Source organism: Triplophysa rosa, linkage group LG4 (genome assembly GCF_024868665.1).
Source record: "Triplophysa rosa linkage group LG4, Trosa_1v2, whole genome shotgun sequence".
NCBI lineage: Eukaryota > Metazoa > Chordata > Actinopteri > Cypriniformes > Nemacheilidae > Triplophysa > Triplophysa rosa.
The window spans coordinates 19,521,169-19,543,967 of record NC_079893.1 but is presented as its reverse complement, the minus strand read 5'-3'; the positions used below and the strand labels follow the sequence as shown (position 1 = coordinate 19,543,967).

The 22,799-nt window shown below is 39.5% G+C and overlaps 1 protein-coding gene across 1 annotated transcript; it reads right to left on the bottom strand.

Moving 5' to 3' along the window:
- Nucleotides 1–832: 832 nt before the first annotated feature.
- On the bottom strand, nt 833–21,275 carry klf12a (Kruppel like factor 12a). Its single transcript, XM_057332700.1, has 6 exons — nt 21,099–21,275; nt 11,123–11,204; nt 9,569–10,124; nt 5,594–5,732; nt 2,435–2,592; nt 833–2,323 (listed from the first exon to the last, which is right to left on the bottom strand). The coding sequence occupies exons 2-6, from the start codon at nt 11,186–11,188 to the stop codon at nt 2,130–2,132; spliced, it is 1,113 nt and encodes a 370-aa protein (XP_057188683.1). The 5' UTR covers nt 11,189–11,204; nt 21,099–21,275; the 3' UTR covers nt 833–2,129.
- Between the last annotated feature and the right edge of the window lie 1,524 nt (nt 21,276–22,799).

Below are 22,799 nucleotides of genomic sequence, written 5' to 3'. Positions count from 1 at the left end.
ATAAGCCATCCGGGAATTTCTCACCTACTCTTTTATGAATACTGAGGATTCGGACATACTACTGTGTTTTCTCTTATTATATAATAGGCAAGTAGGCATATTCGGATGCAACAGTAGTACGCACGTCCAAATCTCACACCAGCCGGGAAATTCTCGCCTATGTTTTATGAAGACCGAGGTTTCGGACATACTATTCGTTCGCCTACTGCTTTTCGCCTACTATATAGTATGGCAGTATGCGATTTCGGATTCAGCCAATGTATTTAGAGCAGTAGAGCAGTTTGTCCGTTTAGGGCTACTGTAGAAACAACGTGGTGAATTCCATGTAAGGGGACCCTCAGAGTATTTAGATAGAAATAGTTCATTCCAAGATCATAAAAACATAACGCTTCAGTATGTAAGGTCTTTATACACCTCTGAAGACATAGCTAGTTATGCATATAATATGTATATTCTGTCAATAGATCCTCCAAAAAATTACACATAGGACCTTTACAGATTATGGTATGTTTTGAAATTGCCTGTGGTTACATAGGTCACCTATTTTAACTTGGGGATAACTGACTTACATCATGACAAAATCTTGCGAATAACTGGTTAAAAGCAATTGCAAAAATGGCTAAGAAAAGTTAACTCCACAGTTTTCATTAATTTCTTAATAAGGTCTTGCGCTGTTTGTTTGTGTTGGTTTGATCTAATGCGGCAAACAACCTCTGCACCCATTGTGGCAGCATAAAATAGATTCAATTCTATTTAGTACTTATTTGATCACAAATGCACATTCTGGGGCTCTGATGGTAAGGCCTTCAGTCACACAACTTTTTTTGTACATACAAATCGGTGCCTTTATTCATGCGATAATCTGACATATACTGCATTTATGTATAAATTCACAGTTAAATCCATATAAAATGATACATTTACCATAACATAATTTACAGATACATCATTGTAGAAGATAAAATAAAAGGAATGCCCATTTGACGATCATTTACACTCATGATTATTAGTCATTTGGTATCCCTGTAACACTATCAATTTTGGCATCACATATTTATGGACATAAGGGTGCAAAATCTTAGAATACAGAACAAATATATGATATACAATACAAATGATCAAAAATGATATACCACATGTTGAAGCCTACAAAAAATATACAGACATATGCTACACTAGTTTTGTGCACAAATGATGCAAGGAAAAGTTGCGAGACAACTTCTCTCTCGCAGACAGCGACTGCTGAGAGGACAGAACACTACAGGTATATTAATGGAATATGGCCTTCTCTTCACATTCAAACACGATGAAACAACCCCTTCAGCTTTCATAATAAAGTGATAACTGGAGCCCATGCAGAGTTTGAAGCTAAAATATGAATTTAATAACTATAAATTGTGTACATGAATGTCTACTTTTCTTTGTTGTATGCTTTGCAATGAATCTGATTTGTACTTTGCTCTACAGAGTGAGATTTAGCTGTATACCTGCAGCCATGCCATCATTACACTGCAATTTTCGTTTTTGTATCAAAGTGACTTTTAGTCACCAAATGCATAACCAAACCCTGCTCACAGAATTGATTTCAATGATCTGCATTGCCTTTCAGGCAAAAAGAAATACTAAGAACTATTCTTCTTATGAAAATACTTTACAGACTGGTGTGAAATAACTACAATTCCATGAGGCTGGTGGATCCCCAAGTAAACCTGAAGAGGATTTTAAGGATCATATACATTTGTAACAGCACATGGCTTTTATGATACATTAATAAAATCCAGCACTTACAATGGTCAGTGTAAATTGTCATCTTGACTGACCTTTACAGTATGTTGATTGGAATAAACCTCACAAAAAAGTGCAGAATATAAACTGATGAGGGAAAGATAGACACTTAAATGCTAATGAATAATCATAACACACGCACGCACGCACGCACGCACGCACGCACGCACGCACACACACACACACACACACCTCATATCAATCCCTCCATCCCTGTTATATCTTTCCTGCCGTACTTTTCTTTCACCTGTTTATTGTTGGTGCGGGGAAAAAATCCGGACCTTCTCCAACACTAACAGATAGAGTCCAGCTCTGTCTGTCTGTTTGTCCATGAAATGCATCTATCACACTAAGCATGTCTGCGGAGCGTGTCTGCGGCGGTGGAGAGCGAGGTGATCAGAACGGGAGAAGCTGCGGTCACAGTCGCTGCATTTGAACGGTTTGACACCTGTGTGTTTACGGTAATGTCGCGTCAGCTCGTCCGAGCGTGCAAACTTCCACGTGCAGTTATCCCATGTACACTTGTATGGCTTTTCACCTGAGAAAAAAAGATATGTCATATAAATGTCATGACCTGACATAAAAATACATAATTTCTCGAAAGCCTAAACAATTAAGTGGGTTCAAAGGTTAATGTTGAAAGACTTACCTGTGTGTGTGCGTCTGTGGGCTTTTAGATGAGAGCTTTTTGTGTACACCTTATTGCAGCCTTCAAATTCACACCTGTGGATGCGTCTTCTCTTCGAGTCTGGTGATTCTGAGGGCCTGGGCCTTCGGAGACTATCAAAACCGAATGGCAACAAGGAACTGTAAGGACAGGAAATAATGTATTTAGTAAAACAATAAAGGATATCATGCTTTTCGTCAGCAGACTTAGTCAGATAAACTTGCATTTTAATAAACAATGGAGGAAAACTGCAAAAATCAAACAAACAACATTTTTTAAATCAAATTTTATCCCTGTTGTCGTATTTAAAGAACTGTGTTAAACTATTTTTAATCAAAATAAAACCGACTAAATTGTGTCAGGAACGTGTGGCTGAAGGACAGAACCCAAATGCAGGCAACGGCAGGTAAGGGGTTAACAGGGGTATTTTATTAATAAACAAATAACAAAACAAAACCCCACGTGGGGGGTAAATGGCAAAGACAAGGGGAATAAATGATAACAGGAAAACACAGGAACCAAGAACTATTAACTAGACTACTAAACACTTGACTTAAACTGACATAAACAAGACCACCAATGACTCACGGTGGGAACAAGGAACATCAATTTGGACAGGCTTGAAATACAACACGAGATTACAGGTACCAGGAACATAACGTAATACACGAGCACAAGACAATGAAACAAGAGGACTATTTAAGGGGAAGACAAACGAAGGATAATGACACAGGGCAGGTGAGGGTAATGAAACACTCAGGGAAAGTTAACGAGGAAACGAGATGGCGGGAACAGAGAAGCGACCGGAGAGAGAGAGAGTATGGAAAGCCGAAAGGTCAACAATCTCTCTCTCCACATAAAACCTAAGGCTTTGTCATGACTCTGCTACAAGACCAAGAATAGACATGACATGATGAAGCAGAGTCATGACAAAATTGACAATAACTGTAATACTTCAAGTGCTTATGTTAATAGAAAGATCGATGGCAGCCTCCTGGTGTGTTTGAAATATGTTTTTAAAAATAAAACTGTTATACCAAACTTTAGTTTGATTTGCATAAAAATTATGCAAAAACTATTGTTAAGTTTTATTCATGTTATTGTACATTTTATGAGCTATTTTTGTTGAAACTATTTTTTACCATTTGAATACTGCAAAAGTCAAACTAAAAAACATTATTTAATTTTATCCCTCTTATTGTAACCGACCAAATTACAATAAATGGGCAATCTTTTGGTGGCACTATTATTAATTTTCATCCATGCTATTGTACTTTTTATGAGCTGTGTTGAAACTATTTTTAACCATTTTAAAAATAAAAATAAAAACTATTATTTAATTTAATTCCTGTTATTTGTGATTTTTATGCACTGTGTTAAAATACATTTTAATTAAAATGAAATCGACCGAATTGCAATAAATCTAATAGCCTACTTCAAGTGGCCACTAGAGAGTGCTTATGTTAATAGAAGGATCCATGGCAACCTTTTGGTGTGTTTGGAATATAAAAAAGTGTGTAAATATTTTTGGTATCAGAAAAACGTTGTTATTTAGCCATTTGTAATTGTCTAATTGTAGAGGTTTATGTGAGTGGTATGTGCCCAGAACATTAAGCATTCACGTTTGTATGCTGTATTAACAACACTGATTTAGTATTTGTAGCATTTTTTTTCTGTTTAGTATATTTTACATAAACAAATGTTGAAACATTGCTACTTAAATTACTCACAGTGCATAGACATATGAACAATACCTACACACAAACATCCCCACTGTATGTACCTATGCTGGTACTTTGGAGGGAACTTTTTATTATTGGGAGTGTTTACTGTAACCCTCCACAGAGCCACTTACTTTTTCTATTGGGCCGCAGGAGTGCAGGGTGTCAGTATTTGTGTATGCGTATGGGGGTGCACCTGTAGCTTTTAGCACACTCCATCGCTTTCAGGGGCCCAAAGAGGAAAATGAAGAGAGAAAACATCCTAGCACTTTCCTTCCCCCTTAAATGATATCTAGATTTTCAAAAATGCTGTCACTATTTTCCACATATTTTCCACATTCCACTGAGTGCCTACGTGAAGCGTGGAATTTAAGGTCAGAGGAACTGCAGCTGAACTGACTGTTTTACAGTAGGAGCCTGTATGTTAGACTGTTGTCAACAAGAGCGACAAGAAAGAAACGGAGAGGGAAACAACAGCTGCCATCAGACTAAACTCAGCACAGCCATTTATGTTCCGTCTTTTGTTTGTATGTTTCCCATTGGAGAATACTAGAGGGGCTTTCCAGTGCTGGTGACGTGCAGGGCATCACTCTTTAGAGATCAGTTTATAAAAGAGTATAATATAAAAATGATGGTAAAACTGGAGCATGTTCACGTGGCTCCGGGCCCAGGGGATACAGAATAAACCTGTACTGACCTCTGCACATGTGTCTAACACTTTCAACCTGAAGCAAACACTCCCTGTGAGACTGGGATGTTTATATTTATGCACACAGAGACCTTAAGCTACTGTATATTGCTGGGGAGCTACACCTAGAGCAATTCTTTTGTTGGTGGTTTTATTTTTCTGATGTTTGATTGGATAAAATCTTTGATAAATTCCAACATTTCATAAAATGCCACAAAATCTGTGCCTGCCTGGATCCATCTTGGCCCCCTGGGTGGCCCCCAGTTTGAGAACCACTAATATAGGCTATATATAAACTTAGAGTTTACACTATCTGAATGGCTATATCCAATTCAACAGGGCCATTCGGGAAATCTTTCTCACACTGTATTTTACACTTATTTTCACCTTAGTATAAAACATACTGTCACCTGCATCCTGTCCAGACACATTTACTCAGCCCTGCCAGCTGTTTGCCTCTATCCTTACCTGAACTCAGAAATTTCCATTAGTGCCCAAGGCCTCGCAAGTCCAGCCCTCCTCATCTAGCTATTCTGATTATTGTGGGCTGCTTGTACCCTATATTTAAATATGTATATATGTAACATTTATGATTTAGATGGAATACATGGATTTACAAGAATTAAATGCAAATGTCATGCAGTAAACTCTGCAGGACAATGACTCTTCAGAACCTGAATTGCCCACCCTATTAAAGGCTGTTAAGGATATTGAGAGTAATAATGTTCGTACTCTTGCACAGCGCGGGCGATGGTTAGGGCGGTGGAGCCTGTTTCATTCACACTCTCCAAGGTCACGTTGGGCAGGTCATCATCCTCGCTGTCACTCAAAGACCGCCGTGGTGACAGTCCATCTGCGATTCGCTGTGTGACTGCATATAAACACAAGGTTGGAGCAGATGAATATGTGCGAAATCTTTGCATGCATGTTGATTTTAGACATTTCTCACAAACGTTCAAATTTAACAAATGTTTTTGTTTAATTATACTACATATGTCAAACAATTCCTGATACCACATGAATTTGTACAATGTAGGCTAGTATAACTCTACGTATGAGCCTAAACAGATGCCATCTGTGCAATGCTGATCTTTGATGGGAAATGGTTGATGGGAAGTGGTTTGGTCAGTGGCTCTACTATCTGTGTCTTTGGCCAAAGCACTGATGCATTAAGCCAAATGATCAAGATCCTAATCTAATGACAACGAATGATCGGTAACACTTTACATTAAGGTTCCCTTTATAAAGCATTTGTAAATGTGTTCATTGATGATTAATAAGTCAATTACAAATGCATTATAAAGCAGTTATAACTGCAAAAATAAAAAGGAATTCTAACGAAATACCTTCCAAATAGTGAGCCATTTTTAACTCACATGTTATAAATGCTTAATAAATGTAGGCTGAATAGGCTGTCAGAATGGAAACTGTATGGTGTTATGTTGGTTTTTCTTATTATTGTATATTTCATAAATGGTTCACATGAATCCACTATATCAAGGCACACTTTCATGGTTTGCTAACATTTATAACTCTTAACATTTTTTTGTAGTTTGGTGTTTTGAAGTTGTGAATGAATACTTCACAGGCATCCACTTTTTTTTTAAGTGCACTTTCATGGGCATTCAATACTAATTCTAAATGTATGATTCACATCAGAGATGTGTTTACAACAACCTACAATAACCTTTGTGCATTTAGTGTTAAAAAGTGATCAAAAGTTTGATGAATTTATCTTGGTAAGCAAGAAAAAACTGCTTTGTATAAGCATGATGATCTGAAAGCATTCTGGAGGGCACCGTAAGACATTCGGAATCAGATCAAGTAAGCAACATGGTTTGAAAAGTGACATAAGATGTGAAATATACAATAATAAGAAAAACCCACATAACATCCTACAGTCTCCCGCCTGACAGCTTATTTTGCAAACAACATCAAGATAACAATGAATCTGCTTTCGAGTCAAATATATAATGAATAAATACATTTATTAAGCATTTATAACATGTGAGTTATAAATGGCTTACTATTTGGCAGGTATTTTGTTAGAATCCCCCTTTTTATTTATGCAGTTATAACTGCTTTATAATGCATTTGTAATTGACTTATTAATCATTAATGAACACATTTATAAATGCTTAGGGAACCTTAATGTAAAGTGTTAACGAATTATCAGATATAAACTATTCTATATGTGTAATGTTATGTTTTATTCATTTGTTTTGTTGCAATTTCTAAAGTCTCTGTTGTATTCATGTCATCCTATGTCCTGCCTTGTTGCCATGGATACCTCATGAGAGACTGCAGAGCATAAGGGTAGAGCCCCTCAAGATAGGGGGCTGGTCTCTGTGTGTGAATCTTGAATGTTTTTAATGAACAAAATTGGATCATCAAAGTGTGAACTGCACAGGTCTAATTATGTGACAACCTGCTTGCTTGCACACACACATACGCTGTGTGCTGATGTTGATAAATGCCTTCTTTGACTGGTCAGCTTTAAAAGACACAAGACACACACACATACACACTAATAAAAGACGAAGAGAGACTTATATGACATTCGACATTTCTAACCTCTGTGTCTATTCCTACCCCCGGAGGAAACAGGATGAAAAATAACTAAAAGAATGAAAGGAAAGCCTTGCTATCCTCAGAGCCCATTAAAAGCAGCACTCTTGCCCAAAGGCAGGCAAGCTTTCCTTGTTCAGGAAAATGTTTTGAGTTTATGTGTTTAAGTGTTGAGAAATTGCAGGGGGTAGTGTAAGTGACTAATGACCTTATTATTAATCACACTGTAATTGGCATTTTCCATAAACAGCATCTATACAGAGGTCCCAAAACTCTGTAGTGTATGAAAAATACATGAAACATCTCTCAGTATGGGGAGTATATAGCTTAGGACCAAACCTCTGTTATTGATAAAAAAAGTCAGACAAAAATGAGTTTGATCATTTCATAAAAACACATTCAAAACAAAACAAAATTTGTAAACATTAAAGAAAAATAAATGGCATTATTAAATTGCCTTCTTGTCATGATGTACAGTACAGTATGTCAATTGTTAATGTGAAGAGTCCAAATAATAGAACCTCTTGTGAAATACAGCAAAAAGACATTTTAGATTATAATTAGATTTCTTTATATAATGATTTTGATTGTTAAATGTAGTCAAGACAGTCAAGTCCTCTGACAGGCCAAAAGCACAGTTTTTAAACAGACAATTGATGCGCTACCCTAGCTCTCATGTAAAGTTATTTTCGTCTTCTAACCATTTCTCCCATTTTGTATCTCTTTAACCCTGCCTCTCGCCGAAGCTGCTATTGTGTTCTGTGCACTCTGTCCCTTATAAACCCAGGTGCCCTTGTTTAGCTGAGCAGCATTTTTTACCGTAGCATCTACTTCCTGTGGGGATATTGGCTGCTGCCTGTTTTGAGGAATATAAAGAGGCGAGCACAATGGAACTGCACTTATAAGAGCTGAGTCTGTCTAACACACAGCCAAGCTCTGGGCTTTGTCAATGACCCTGCCAGGAACACGGGAACTCAAAGACAGGCTTTTAAAAACACCGCTGTCCACCTACTGAGAGGGAGAGAGACAGCCGGTGAAAGGAAGAGTATGAAAGGCGTCGCATGCGAGGAGGAAAGAGTGGGTTCTTCCTCTCTCTCTCCATGATACTGTAAATTAGAACAATAAATCAATTCTAATTGGTCTCACGAAGAGATTTGAAGGAAATCCATTTGAAAGTGAGCATCACTAGCGCAGTCATTCTGAAGGGCTGAGTATTTGAGTACTCTGGGGATGAGTATTCAGAAGAGAGCACTGTAATTTCATAGAATTTTTTTACAGAAATTTCAAGTAGTCTTGAAATACAGTATAAAATGTTAAATTACGTAAATAAACAGCACATTTATAAGTTAGGTGTGACATGAAAACCATATAGTTTTATTTTACTGAATATTATGCTTTTTAAGGGATTTTTTACAGTGTAGGGCAGGATTGCTTCAAACTCTATGCGCATGTTTTGTAAACCTTATATGAGGTTTTTTGTCACTGGCACATAGTTGAATTTTTTTTACATAATAATGCATTATGCTTATTTACTGAACATGGTTTAGTGTGAAAAACACATACAAATGAACAATCAATTATTGAGAGAAGCCTTCAAAAATAAATGAAATATTCAAAACAGCCTTCTTACCTTACCCCAATTCACAACAGTAAGCTTAAAATAATGTTTTGTAAGGTACAATTTTGCTGGAAATTCAGTCTGACATCATTTGACTTCAACCCTTGTGAATATAAGTACATACAACTTATATAACTGAATATAACTTCACATAGATAACAGAATAGAGATTATACCACACTAAAGTCATGGTAACATGTTTACTACATCTTGTCGCTACTTTAAAAATATTGATTTACTTTTTTAAATAAAGTAACAAGTAAAAAATGACTGTGAATTGAAATTGATTTATTGCATTACACTTTACTATATTAACCTTATTTAAAGGCCCTGAACAGAGTCATTCAGTGCTTGCTTTCATTTAGACCTCATTAGTGCCCCCTTTACTTCACTGTAAAAGAAATCTGTAAACAGGTAATATTCTGGCAGCTGGGGCACCAGAAAAAAACAAATTTTAATATTTTGTTACCGCATTCCAATAATACATGAAAATTCTGTCAAATAAAATAGAATTTTCTTACCTTTCCTGTGCATCCTGTCTTCCTCCAGCAGTGGCATCATTAGCCTGCTGTTGCCCAAAGATCCAATCCCAGGGTAGACCACAGGCATGGGCTGCACTACCACTGGCACCCTGCGGGGGTGGAGGTGAACGGCACTGGAGCATGGAGGCATCAGCTGGGGTATGTGCAAAAATGACTGGCCCCTGAGACTCCTGGATAGGGGAGATGCCACCACTGGACCAGGGCTGGATGGGGACATCTTCAAACGAGGAACGGGGGTTATGACTGAAGTGGAAAAAGATAATGATGATGGTGAAGATGAAGATGAAGATAACACAGACTTGCTGGGAGGAGGGGACCGCGGACAAAATCGTATCGATAAAGAGGATGATGAGGGGGATGAGGACAAAGATGAAGAAGCAGAAAGCGATGGGGAGGTTCTGGCTTTGTTCGTGGACAGATCCACAGGCTCAGTTTGTGTCTGAAACGGGTCAGATAGGAATCGCATTTCTTCTGCCCGAAATCTGTGGTTCAACACCAGCACGCCCATCTCTGTGTAGTCATGGATCACAGGAGACTGAAAGGCAACACATATGAATGAATCAGTTAACTACATTCCTTTTTTATAAATGGTGTAAATGAGCAAAAGTAGAAACATATTTCCATATACTATTCTGTGTACTATAAATCAATAAATGGGATAAACACATCACAAAAGGCACAAAGAAAAAAATAAGTAAAAAACAGCCTTTCAGACATTTACTGACTCAGCTGTTATCCTGAATTAACAAATTGAAAAAACATTACAGTTAAACATGTCAGAAGCACTCACTCAGGCTCAACGAAACCATGGACAGAAAGTGGTCAGATGGCAGCATCATTTCTAGCCAAAAATTTCCCCCTGTTTTTTTACTGTGGTTGACTTGGAGTCTGTACAGCCAAAATGGAACATGTTTTGAAACTTTATCTCTACTCCATTTCTCTCTCTCCCGGCTCATGCTTCACCTTTCTCACCCCCCTGTCCCTCCCCTCCCATCCGGCCCTCATCCAACCCCGTGTATGGGGGGCTACCAGTCATTATGGCTAATTTTCCGAATCCGAATAGCTTCTGGTGAGGATGGCTTTAATGACGGGGGTGCATTTCCAAGAAAAGGGGCCTGGCGTTGAGCCCGTTCAAACAAGAAACACGTTTCAGTGTCTGCACTGCCTGTTGATTTAACGCACTTCAAAGCGGGGCTGCGTGGCCCACGCACATCCTGCGCTCAATCTCTCCCATCAACGATACAAACAGTACAAAAATGGGTAAAGCAGGGTGCAACTGTGTAGGATAGCAAACGTAGATTTTGTTTGGTTATACATGGAAATGGAGAGATAGCTTTAGGGCTGGGGGAAAGCATGTGTATATGTTAAAGCATACGCAAGTAAATTTCCTTGCATTTGCTGCTTGGCAAGTGTTAATTTAAGGGCCTGCTTAAATAAAATGTCAGCAAGTCCCAGATCTTGCCTACAAAAATGGAATCTCAATGCTGTGCATACTCAGTTGTGACATACTGTACTGTAGCTATGACCTCTTACCCGCCTCTGTGACTCTGCAGGATCGATTTTAACTGGCAGGGCTGGCATTCCATCCAGCATCAGCATCCTGATATCACTGTGCCTGCAAAGAGTGACAGAAAAGAAAAGTTAGACTCAATTCAATAACACAAAGTGTTAAAACGATTGTTCAGTCAGCTTCTGTGAGGAATGAAGAAATCAGATGGGTTTTGGTAAAGCTGTGATGACACCACTGGCAACACCTTTCAGCCATGGATTTGTCGATGGTTCATATATGGGCGTTGCTTAGTGTGAGACCACTAAACAGAATCTCTTAGGTCAAAAATGTACAGAGTAGACCACTGCATTTAATAAAGCATTATCATACAGTCCAACAGTTCCAGTTTCAAGAGTACTGATTCATGTAACAAAATGCTTGTCTGTTGTTGCAGTATTTCAGACAGACTGTCTATGACACGTAACGTCGATCCTAAGATTACTCAATGACAACTTCTTGTTTATTGAACTGTTATATAAAAGCCATATCACACTCATCCTGGGCCCTCATTTTTACGGTCGAACAGCCGTGCTGGCGTTGAGTCAAACAGCGCCCTTGTGTGGTAATGCTTACAGTTACTATATTTCAAATCCATGTCGTCAAAGATGAGAACAGATGCTTTTGTTTGTAATGTCCTCCTATAAATCATTATTAAGCCCAGGCAGAATTTTATGAATGACGGGCATTCAGATTGTGCTTATATGTTTTTTTGCTGAGACCTGCAGATGCAGACTCTGTGTGGGCCAGGTCATTAATTATCAATTAGAGAGTTCTGTTTACATCCCCATACAGCCACTTAAAAACACTCTATGGGACTCTGCTGGCACAGAATTATTTGCACTCTGTAGCGTTTAAACTACAACCCTGAATTTGTAGTAAGTTAACTAAGTTAACTAAATAAGGTACATTCTTGTAATATAATAAAGAATATACTGTAAATGTAGACTACTACCCGAGAATCATCCTCTAGCAATCCCCACATATTAAATATCATATTTAAAATTCTATCATATTAAAGACGCTGTGCATTGGGTCTTGATCACACTGTTGAGGTTTATTTTGCGATAACAACTGGCTGGCTGTACATCTTCATGCTTACTACACTTGCCTTACCTTAATTTATCAATTTACCTTTTAAGAACCTTTTATGAAATATTGATTTAAAATACTTCATTAGGCTTACTTGTAACAAATGCAGAAGTTCTATGAGGAAAACCTGATTACGTTCTGTTTTAAGGCAAGACACAAAGTTAAAATGAGAGGAACACGCAGTTTGGTTTAATCATTTGTCAACATAATCCCATACAGTGTATGTATATGTAGCAAGGTCTCTAGGCAAGGAAGGAAGGAGGCGGGAACCGGCGAACATTTAACACACTTTAATCAAAAATAAACAAACAATAACACGGAAGTAAAAGGCCGGCAGCCACCTCACGGTCGACTGCCGGCCACAAACATAAATAAAACGTAACATTTCCGGGCCCGGTCCTCTCTCGTCGGCAGTCCCGTCGCTCGTCCTCTTATGCTCCCTAGCTCCCCGTGAGGCATGCGGGACCGGTGCGCGTACAGCTGATACTCATTATCACTGACGCCACCGGCCCCGCCTTCCTGCCCCACGGCTCTCGTCCCGCCTTCCTCGCTACAGTATGTAATCCCATTTTTGAAAAAGGCATATTTTTATTTAATTTATGTGTAATGTTAAACTGCACTTGTCAAAATGACTCACAGTACCTGGATGACTTGAGGAATAACTGATAACTGCCTGACTGGCCAATCATAATTAAGTATTCCAGAGCACTCAAGAAATTCTATTATGAAATAAATCTAGTCCCATCACTATAGTCTTAGTCATAGTCTTGCCTTCACGAGATATTACAAAAATTCTACTTACAGAAAGTTTAACTTCAACCACCATTTCATGAAAGAAGCACAGGCAGCCATGCGCTCACATACTTACATTACAGCTTTCGGAAGAGGTGCAAAAGTGTGAACGCTCCCCTGTTCATTGGAGGCGATGGGGTTAGTCCGGCTCTCATAGCTCAGCAGCACTGATAAATGGAGGAGGTGTATTTTATCTGGAAATCACCTGATTTCTTCCTCTTACTGCAGCACTTGCAGATTCATTAGAGAGGTTGGAAACTGCTGACTGTTTTGGCTTCTGTTGACCTGGTTAGTTTACTTCTGTGTGCTCATGTGTAATCCCTGGCAGGCAGGAAGTTAGAGGAAACGGGTGGGGTCCCGATGGGTTGGGCACACTTAAAATCTCGGCTCCTGAGTGCTTTGGACATCCAATGCTTAAACCTGCTGTAATGGCACAAATCTGAGGACACTGCACTTCCTGGCAGAGGAATCTTATACTGTAGGTTATAGTGTTGTTGTTTACCACAGCCAGGTGCAGACCACCCCACTTGATATCTGAATATACAGGGTAGGGCAAGAGAAGCTTTGTGTTACACAGATGTGTGTATGTTACAGCTCATACAGCATCTATGGAGTTTTGTTCTCAGATACAACCATTAGATGGGTTTAACTGCTTGGCATATTTAAAATTTCTTTTTCTTTTTCTGCTCTGATGATTTGGTCATGTCTGGCGTGAGTTTTTTTGTGCGTACGCACATTTACAGCTTTGTCCGTACGCAATGTTTTAGAATGGAATCAACGCAAGTTTTCGTACATGAGGCCCCAGGTTTGCACATTTGTCAGGATATATTTTAGTCCACTCCTCTGTAAATCTTTAAGGTTTCTTGGCTGTCGCTGAGCAAATTGGAGTTTTAGCCTCCTTTACAGATTTTCGACTAGAGACTGGCTAGGACATTTAATGTGCTTCTCCTTAAGCCACTCTTTGGTTGTCTTGGCAATATGTTTTGGGTCTTTGTCATGTTAAAGGCACATCCACGACCCATCTTCAGTGATCTAGTTAAGGGGAGGAGGTTCTCGTCCAAGATTTTACGGTACATGGGCCTGTCCCTCAGCCCCTCAATGCGGTGAAGTCATCCTGTATACCCGTAGCAGAGAAAAATCCCTAAAGCATAATGTTTCCAACACTCTGCTTCTCTGTAGGGATGGTTTTCTTGGGGTCATAGTCAGCATTTCTCTCCCACCAAAAACAGGAGTCAATTTTGGTCTCACAGCAGTGCCAGCACTTTCGCCAAAGCCTTTTCTGAATCATTTTGATGTTCATAGTCAAAAACTTGCAGGTGCTTCACGATTTCAATCTATTGTGGCATAACGTGTTACCAATGGTTTGCTTGCTTTTACTGTGGTCCCAACTGTCTTGAAATCATTAACAAGCTTCTTTCGTGTAGTTCTGGGCTGATCTTTAACCTTTCTCATGATCATCTTTACTCCATTGGGGAAATCTTGCAGGGAGCTCCTGAACAAGGGCATTTGATAGTTATTTTGTATTTCTTCTATTTCCAAATAATAGCACCAACAGTTGTCTCCTTCTCACCAAGCTTCTGTCTGTAGCCTATTCAAGGTTTGTGCAGGTCTCCAATCTGGTCCCTGACATCCTTTAAAACCTATTTGGTCTGGACCATGGTGGTGGAGAGGTTGAAATGGAAGATACAGATTCTGTTGGCAGGCATCTTTTATATACTGTACATAACAAGCTGACTTAAGAGTACTTTCTTAAAGTGACAGGACTTATCTGTGGTCCATATAGGCAGATAACCAATCTGTGGAGCCAGAATTCTTGCTAGTTGGTACGGGATCAAATACTTATTTCACTGAATGAAATGCAAATCAATTTATAACCTTTATATAACATGTTTTCCCCTGATTTTTTTTTAATATTCTGTCTCTATCAGTTAAAATAAACCTACCATAAAAATTATAGACCCTTCATTTCTTTGTAAGCAGGCAAACTTACAAAATCAGCAGGGGATCAAATAATTATTTCCCTCACTGTATTTTGGGTTTGAATGCTGTCTCAGTTGGTATTCATTCATCATTGGCATATTTCAGTCTGTAATGTCTTCACTGACAAGAGATCAGTGACTCAGCATTTTAGTGGTCTAGTTGGGCAGTCTCATTAGAATGTGACCTCAGGTCAGAGCTGCTTCCTGCCCACTGCCATGGTTCTGATAAGCAGCCTCAAGCCTTACCCATAATGCCTTCTGTACAAACATCTTCCACATCTCCATTCTTCCTTTTTCTCCTTCCTCGTTGTGTAGATAACAGACACATCTGGGCTTTAATTCACAAAGCCTTGGGATGTAGATCCAGGATGAGACTTTTTCTTTTTCTCAAATGAACTGTGCTGAAAAACTGAGCAGATCCATAGACAGCTCTGGATCCATCCCCAAGAAGTAGACTTCTTCTGGATCCTCCTGCTTTGCGTAATTGTCTCTTGCCAAGAAGCCCTGAGTGACTTCAGACTTTCCATTTCAACAGAGCTCATTTTCCTTGGCAGGAAAACTTCTGTCGGATAGAGCCAGGTCATTGTCAAACCTCCAAGAAAGAAAAGCTGAGAGAAAGAAGAGGACTGTGTGTGTATGTGTCGGGAAAGGTGTGCTGTCACACTATCTGAGTCAACTGGAGTAAAAGAACAGCAACTTTTAAAGAACTGACTGGCCAGAGCATTGCAGTTAAACAATGCCAGGAACAGCTGAGGATGCAAATGTAAACATTCCAGTCATTGTAACTGAGCTCTCTGTGTTTATCAGTTTCATCTGAATGTGTCCTGCCACAAATAAAACATAAATTATGTTCTCTATAAATTTTTTGTTGCCGAAAGAAATTCTACATAGTGGTATATAAAGCATTCAGTACCACAGAGTAAGGGCCCATTTCACTCACACCTAGCAGTGTTCAATTTTTGTCGGTAGCTGTAGAGCGATTTTGGAATTACAACTACAAAAATAAAAGTTACAGACAAGATGTTGATGTATGAAAACCTTGAGAGCTTTTTTGTGGATAAGCTTCACAATCAATGCTTTGTCTGAAGATTCATCTGCCTCTCACAGGTTTTAAAATAAATAAAAACTACAGAATGTCTCTTGCAGATTTCTCAAATTTGGTCCTGAAATCAGACTTTTGAATTTTCCACTTGCCTTCAGAGGGAACTAGGACTGAACACGCTCACTTGCACATCTGTTATTGATTTGAGGGGGGACCTGGAACCTCTCCGCTTAAAGCTGTCAGTATGAGCAGCGCATAGGTTAGTATTTACTGACCTCATGTGGGACCTTCTTGCCTCTTGCCATACAGGTGACAGCAGGTCAAGTATTTTTGTCTATGAGTGGAAATTCCGTCAAGTGTGTGGCCGTGTATCACGTATAGTGGAAGATGAATATAATCTAAAAAAAAAAATTCTGTCTTACAGAGTAAGTTACTTCACATTTGAATGCATGGTTTGTAAAGTCACAAGCTGTTTTTCCTGTTACGCAAACATCTCGACAAAATTTCAGGACATGGTATATATTTTTTTCTCCCGTCTCCTGTAGTTTCTTCTTCATCTGCTCTTGTCTACCATGGCACTGCATGTTATAAGACTATCCAGAGTGCAAAGTATGTGGAACAACTGTTTTTACATGTCCAAGACCAGTTTGAGGGTTCCTCTTACAATGGTGATGGTCGCAACCTTAGCAAGCAAAACTGTTTCCAGATCAGGTCGAAAAACCAACAAATGGCCTCTCGGTCACAGCTTGGACTGGTTTGCTGTGCTGTCTTCCATGAAGACAGCAGGCCAGAAACATCTGAAGCTCTCTCTCTGGTGTTCCATTGGACAGGGTGAGACAGATGTGTGTAATTTGACTTGAACTATTGAACCGCATGCCGTCAAACTGTTTATTATCAGAGGTCTGGCACACACTGGGTGAGCAATATGTGAAGGTCATGTTATTAGGCAATATTGCACAACGGCGCGGCGTCGATCGTGAGGAGTTTGTGAAGAATACGTTACTAAAGAATGAGAGCTTTAAAAAGCAGGAGCACAGGAGTGCATGTACAAGACAGTGACTTCAGCCAATCCAATCATACAGTGATAAAACAAACCATCATCCACAGTAACTGTGTGGAGGCGCTTCCCGTTTTCCATTAGGGCAGCCGCTCAGACTCATTTTTGGAATGAAACTGGTCTAAATCATAATTAATGACCATCACTGGAGTCTAGAGCCAGAGTTTATTGTACTCCGCTGAGCACTCCATTGTGCACTTTGTGGGGTTCTCTGTCTTGCTGCCTTCACACCTCTGATTGCTTGCGGAATGGAGCAGTATGTATATACAGATACGAATTGCTGACATTTGGAGAGAAACAGTTTTAGAGAAAACAGTTGTCTGTGTAACTGGTGCATGACTATTTGTATAATGGACATATTTGAGTGGTTACAAGGTGAAATCATTACATCAGAGAATCGTCTTGAGAAAACTCAAAGTTGCCAACACCATTTTTTAAGTAAATCTTCATTTTTGATGTGAAGCTATAAATGATTCAACACTCTCATATATGCCTCACCAAAAACAGAAATTCTGTCATCATTTACGCATCCTCATGTCTTTATGACCTGTATGACTTCCTTTCCTCTATGGAACACAAAAGAAGATATATTGAGAAATGTCTCAGTGCTTTTGTGTTCATTTGATGGAAGTCAGTGGGGTCCAGTGTTGTTTGGTTACCAATGTTCGTCAAAATATCTTCTTTCTGTTCTGCAAAAGAAAGTCATAAATGTTTGGAATGATGTGACGGTGAGTAAATGGTGAAAGAATTTAGATTTTTGGTTGCTCATATTGCCAAAGAAATCACCAATATATTGTGAATATTGTAATTGCTCAATCCTGATAAGGTGGTTGAAACTTTTGCCTGTTTCACAGCTGGAAGAGATCTGCCTGCATTCCCAGTAGATCTTGTGGACTCAGGGGGCAGCGATAGTCCTCCCCAGCTGTCCGCGGCATTGTAAGAAAGCCTGAGCCTCTTGTACAGCGGTGCCAGAAAAGATTCAACCCCTAAAGCGCAATGTGAGTGCCAGTAACCAAGCATGCTAACTACCGTGACCGTTAACCACCCAGAGACTCAACATCATACAAAGAGTAACCCTGCTGAAAGAAATGGAAGAGAGGGGAAACTGGGTAAGAGCTCTTCCGAAATGCCCATAATCATGACTAAACAATGTTGTTTCTGACGAATCAACACACGTCTCTTTACTTACAATTGAGGCACAATTCCTGAACGGTATTACCCCTCTTCCCTGAGTGTTGTGATGCATCTGCCCGTAATGAGCAAGGCAGCTGTGTTTGTTTTCCAGCAGTGCATGCTCACACAGGGCTGGGTAAGAATTGTTTTTCCTTCTCTGCCCTCCGTGAAACTGGAAAACTCGCAGCTGCAGCTAAAGACGAAAGCGTTGAAAAAGAGGCGAAAGTGAACATGGGTAAATTACTGTAAGCAGAAGCTGCATGTCTGTTCACACCCATTTTAGACCGAAGTGGTTTCTGCTTCAACAGCTCTTTTTCAGATCATTTGGTTTAAATTGAGAATTTGGTCACTGTCTTCTTCACCTCTGAGCTTGCCAAGGTTTAGCGTATGTAAACAGTTCTATATCTGATCAGGACTTGAACCCAAGTCCTCTTTCACATAAAACCAAAGAATAGATTGAAAGTAGAAACGGAAAGAGGTAGAGAGAAGCAGGGAGGGTGAGCACAACCTAGCTGTGACAGACCTTTAACCTGTAACAGATCCCACATGAAGCTCGATCTCACTCTTCCTCTCACTTTTTGCCGCATCAGGAGCGGCTGTAGGGTCAGAGGTCAAAGTTCAGTTCAAGTGTTCACAGGAAGTACATCCGCTACAGGCCCTGGTTAAAGCCTTACACAGAGCTCTGTTTAATGGCCCAGGCAGTCACTAGGGAGACCCTCTGTTTCCCGTATTGTACAGGAACCACCCTTCAATCTTTGTAGGCATGTGAGTCACAAAGGAGATTTGGTTCCTCTGATTTCTATTTACTGTGCACATATGTGTAGGTGTGTGTGTGATGTGCGAAGTGCACGTCTGTGTGCAAGCATCTGGGTTCCTGTACCATGAACAGCTAGAGAGTTTGAAGACAAAAGGTTGAGCTTATCTTTGACTTGAAGTTACATTTCCATCCAGCTTTTTTCGGTTTCAAGACTACCCGTTGGAAAGAAAAATCAGTTATGTCTCATTGAAAACAATGTTAAGATTAACCAATGAACAAACTGGGATTTTGGATTAATTTTACTGTTTTTTTATTTTGTCATGAGATCCTTTCACATCGGCCAGGATAACAAATTCGAAGATCTTTATATGAATCCAAATATTTCCAAATGTTGCTTACAGCGCCAACATTTCTAAACTAGGCTATCCACAGTAACAATATAGCTCTATAATCCAACCACATTCTTGCTATTTTATTTCTCCTTACCAATTAAAAAATATGAGATTATGTATGAAAGACTCCTCCCTTACGACTACTGATACTAACGATACTGACTTTATATCTTAATAAACATAATATGTCTCTTATCAAACCCACAACTACATTCACCCTGACAAAAGAGTTCACATTTTAAAGCACAATATTGATCGCAAAACCTTGTTATACAAAACTTTCTCCACACCTGTTTAACACCCCCTCAAATTTTTGATTCTGATCATGTTTGCACAAAGCCCACACATTCAGCCTTCAGCACCTCTCCAGTTCTTTGGCTCACTTTGTGAACATAAAGGCCACGTACAACAACACAACTCGCCCCCCTCCAGAGGTGAACCAGCTAGAGATGCCTCGCCGGGTCATTTAAAGGCCACAGCGAGGGGAAAGTTTGCTTATTTTATTGATGTTTCAGGTGGAGAAACGCTTCCAAAAACATGAGACCCAGTGACCCCCGAACTTCCCCCCATGCAACTGCAGAATGAGGCACATCCGGTGTAGACACGACAGACACTAGACTAATTGACACTTGGGAGGAACTCTCAGGTGCGGTTTCTATTCTGCGGTGCAGTTGGTGCTGTGTATTTTTAGATACTAAAAATATATATTTAACTTGAATAGTGTTGTGGTTTTCTTACTGATTTCGAATTCATTTTAAGAGCTTTGAAAGTTAACACGTCTTGGCTGGAAATACCATGTTGCATACCTGAGAGGGAAACCTCTGGCAGATGGAGAGGCAACACCAGCCATGTCAAATCAGACCAACAGATGCAACAGTCGGAGAACAGCTCTACTTCCTCTACTTAAAAACAAAGCTACAGGACTACAGTAGCCTACATTCATACCGCATTTATATATTATACCTCTTCCTGTAAAGCTGCTTTGAAACAATGAAACATTGTAAAAAGAGCTATATAAAAATGAAACTGAATTGAATTGATCAGGCATTGTTGTTTTAAAGACATAAGTCGTAGCTGTCAGCTCTTGCAAAAGCATGAATCAAATGAAAGAAGGATCCATGTAGCATTGATAACTGGCTGCGAGAGGCATCATATACATGACGCTGCTGGTGAAGCACTAAATATGAATCTCAGTGTTTCACAAACAAGACAAATTCAAACAAACACAATACAAAAAAGAATCTATGACATCAACTAGCATTTGAGAATATGATACGTTTAAATTGAGGTGTGCTAAGAATTCGGACCAAACTATCTAGGTCAGAAAGTCAGAAGCCACAGATTATACATGTACTGTATGCAAATCCACCAAAAAAATAAAAGTGTCAAAAAAACTATCAAAATGGTGCCACAATAGCGAGGTCCATAAAGCAAATCAACATACAGATTATTGTTTATGATCATGTTAAAGGTTTACTGTTTAAACACATAAATATATATCTATACATATATTATGTTAACACTGACAAGTGTAAATGTATTTTCTAGGTATTTTCAGTTTATTTATAGGGTGCTCACGTTTACATTTGTACCTTGAAGCTGAATGATATATGACAAGTCCAAACTAAAAATCTAAAGCGTGACAAACCTAAAGGAAAAACAAGTTGAACAGTACTGACCTTGTTTATCAACCTCAGTATTTGACAGCGAGAGCCACAATCCTCACAACGTCCCTTTATCTTTCTTTTCTACAATATCTTATTTTCTTCTGTCGCACTTTCTGATGTTACCCCCTTCTCACTGGTTCCTCCTCCTCCAACTCTTTCTCAGGAGGAAATGAATGGATGGCTCACACGGTGCAGTTCTACTCACACAGCTCAGGTCACATGACCAGGCTGAATGAAGAGAGGGGGTGGACCCTTGGGCTGCCAGGCAAGAGGACAAGGAGTGTGTGTGCTTGTTTGTGTGGGCGTGTGGGTGTCTGTATAAGTATGTGTGTGAAAAAAAGTGCCAGACTTTGACAATGGTGTGGGTGTTTAACTCTGTATTTAAATGTGTTGGTACAGTTGCTTTATTTGAACTTTTTTAGTGGAGAAAGTGGCGAAGAAAGTAAAAAAGCAAACAGCAACTCGAAGTGAGAAGCCACTGAACTAGAGGATAAAAGACACAGAATCATCTAAATGACCACATTACCACATTACCTTTAGGAGCATATCCTGCTTATATGGCGAAACTGTACAAAACCCCCGTCTGAGCCAGTGCTGAGCCAATTAACAGAGCCCCAGCGTGTCACTGACCTGCCCATAGAAATGGTGTGTGTCCTGGTCACCAATTACAAATGCACTCAAGTGCGTCGACAATCTGTGTAACATCATACAATGAGACCTCAAAAATAGCACTTAAGATAAGATAAGGTAGCTCTACTGATCATTTAAAAAATATAATTGTAACTACCCAGAGCCAGCACTAAAGCCCTCCTAGCATATGTGTGTGTGCACGCTAATTGAGGAAGTCTGGGGGATGTGTGTGACTCTCCTTGGAGGCCACTAGTCAGTTGCCATGGCGACCTGCTCTCCCACCTTGTGTTGGTCCTGTGCTTTTGTGGAGGTGTGAGAGGAGGTGGAGGACTCTCTCTCTCTCTCTTTTTCTCTCTTCCCACCCCCTCTCTCTGATATTGTCTCTCAAAGCTGTTAACAGCATCCTTTCCAATCCAACTATTTGGCTGTTAAAGTGAACGAAAAGTTGACTGTAATGAGCTGTAATGAAAAATCTGCTATGCCTGTAACAAGTGAAATGACAAATATGGTAACACTGTGTGTTTTGTTGTGGTTTTTACAGTACAGCAGAAGAATTGAAGTGTTACATGAAGATACGTTTAAGGCTGAAATTGTCATTTTCGAAGAGTATGTGCAAGGTGACATGATTGACAGGACATTATCTGATTTTGGTTTTTACTTCACAACACAGCTCATTTTACATCAATCAAACTGCACTGAGTAGATGTTTGGACTGTTGACTTTGGCTTGATCCTAGCAATGCTTAAAATGGATTTCTTTGGTCTTGTGTTCACTAAGCCCCGCGATATCAAGAGAGCAACGAGGAAGAACAGCATGGAAAAAATATCAGTAACTTTAAATTATTATGCATAATTACCAAGCTTCTGCAGAAGCTAGTATGGTGGCTTGTGAAAATAATTTTTGCCACTCGCCCTAGAAATAATTCAAGCAAAGGACAGCAAACGTCAGTTTAGTCACATTGAGTGAGTTGTTTGGAAATATTATGGGAAATATAATCATGTAGTACTCAAGATGAAGCGATAAACTGAAAGAGGTCTGAAGAGGTTGGCAGTCTCTGTGTATGTACAGTGCAAGCCAGGTTGC

What these genes read in the sequence shown, in the direction of transcription:
- klf12a (XM_057332700.1), bottom strand. Translation starts at nt 11,188, where the DNA reads ATGCTGATGCTGGATGGAATGCCAGCCCTGCCAGTTAAAATCGATCCT. An exon ending in AGACAGGATGCACAGGAAAG is followed by an intron (nt 5,733 to 9,568) that starts GTAAGAAAATTC and finishes GTTTATATGCAG; the next exon opens with TCACACAGCGAATCGCAGAT. An exon ending in CCACAGACGCACACACACAG is followed by an intron (nt 2,324 to 2,434) that starts GTAAGTCTTTCA and finishes TTTTTTTCTCAG; the next exon opens with GTGAAAAGCCATACAAGTGT.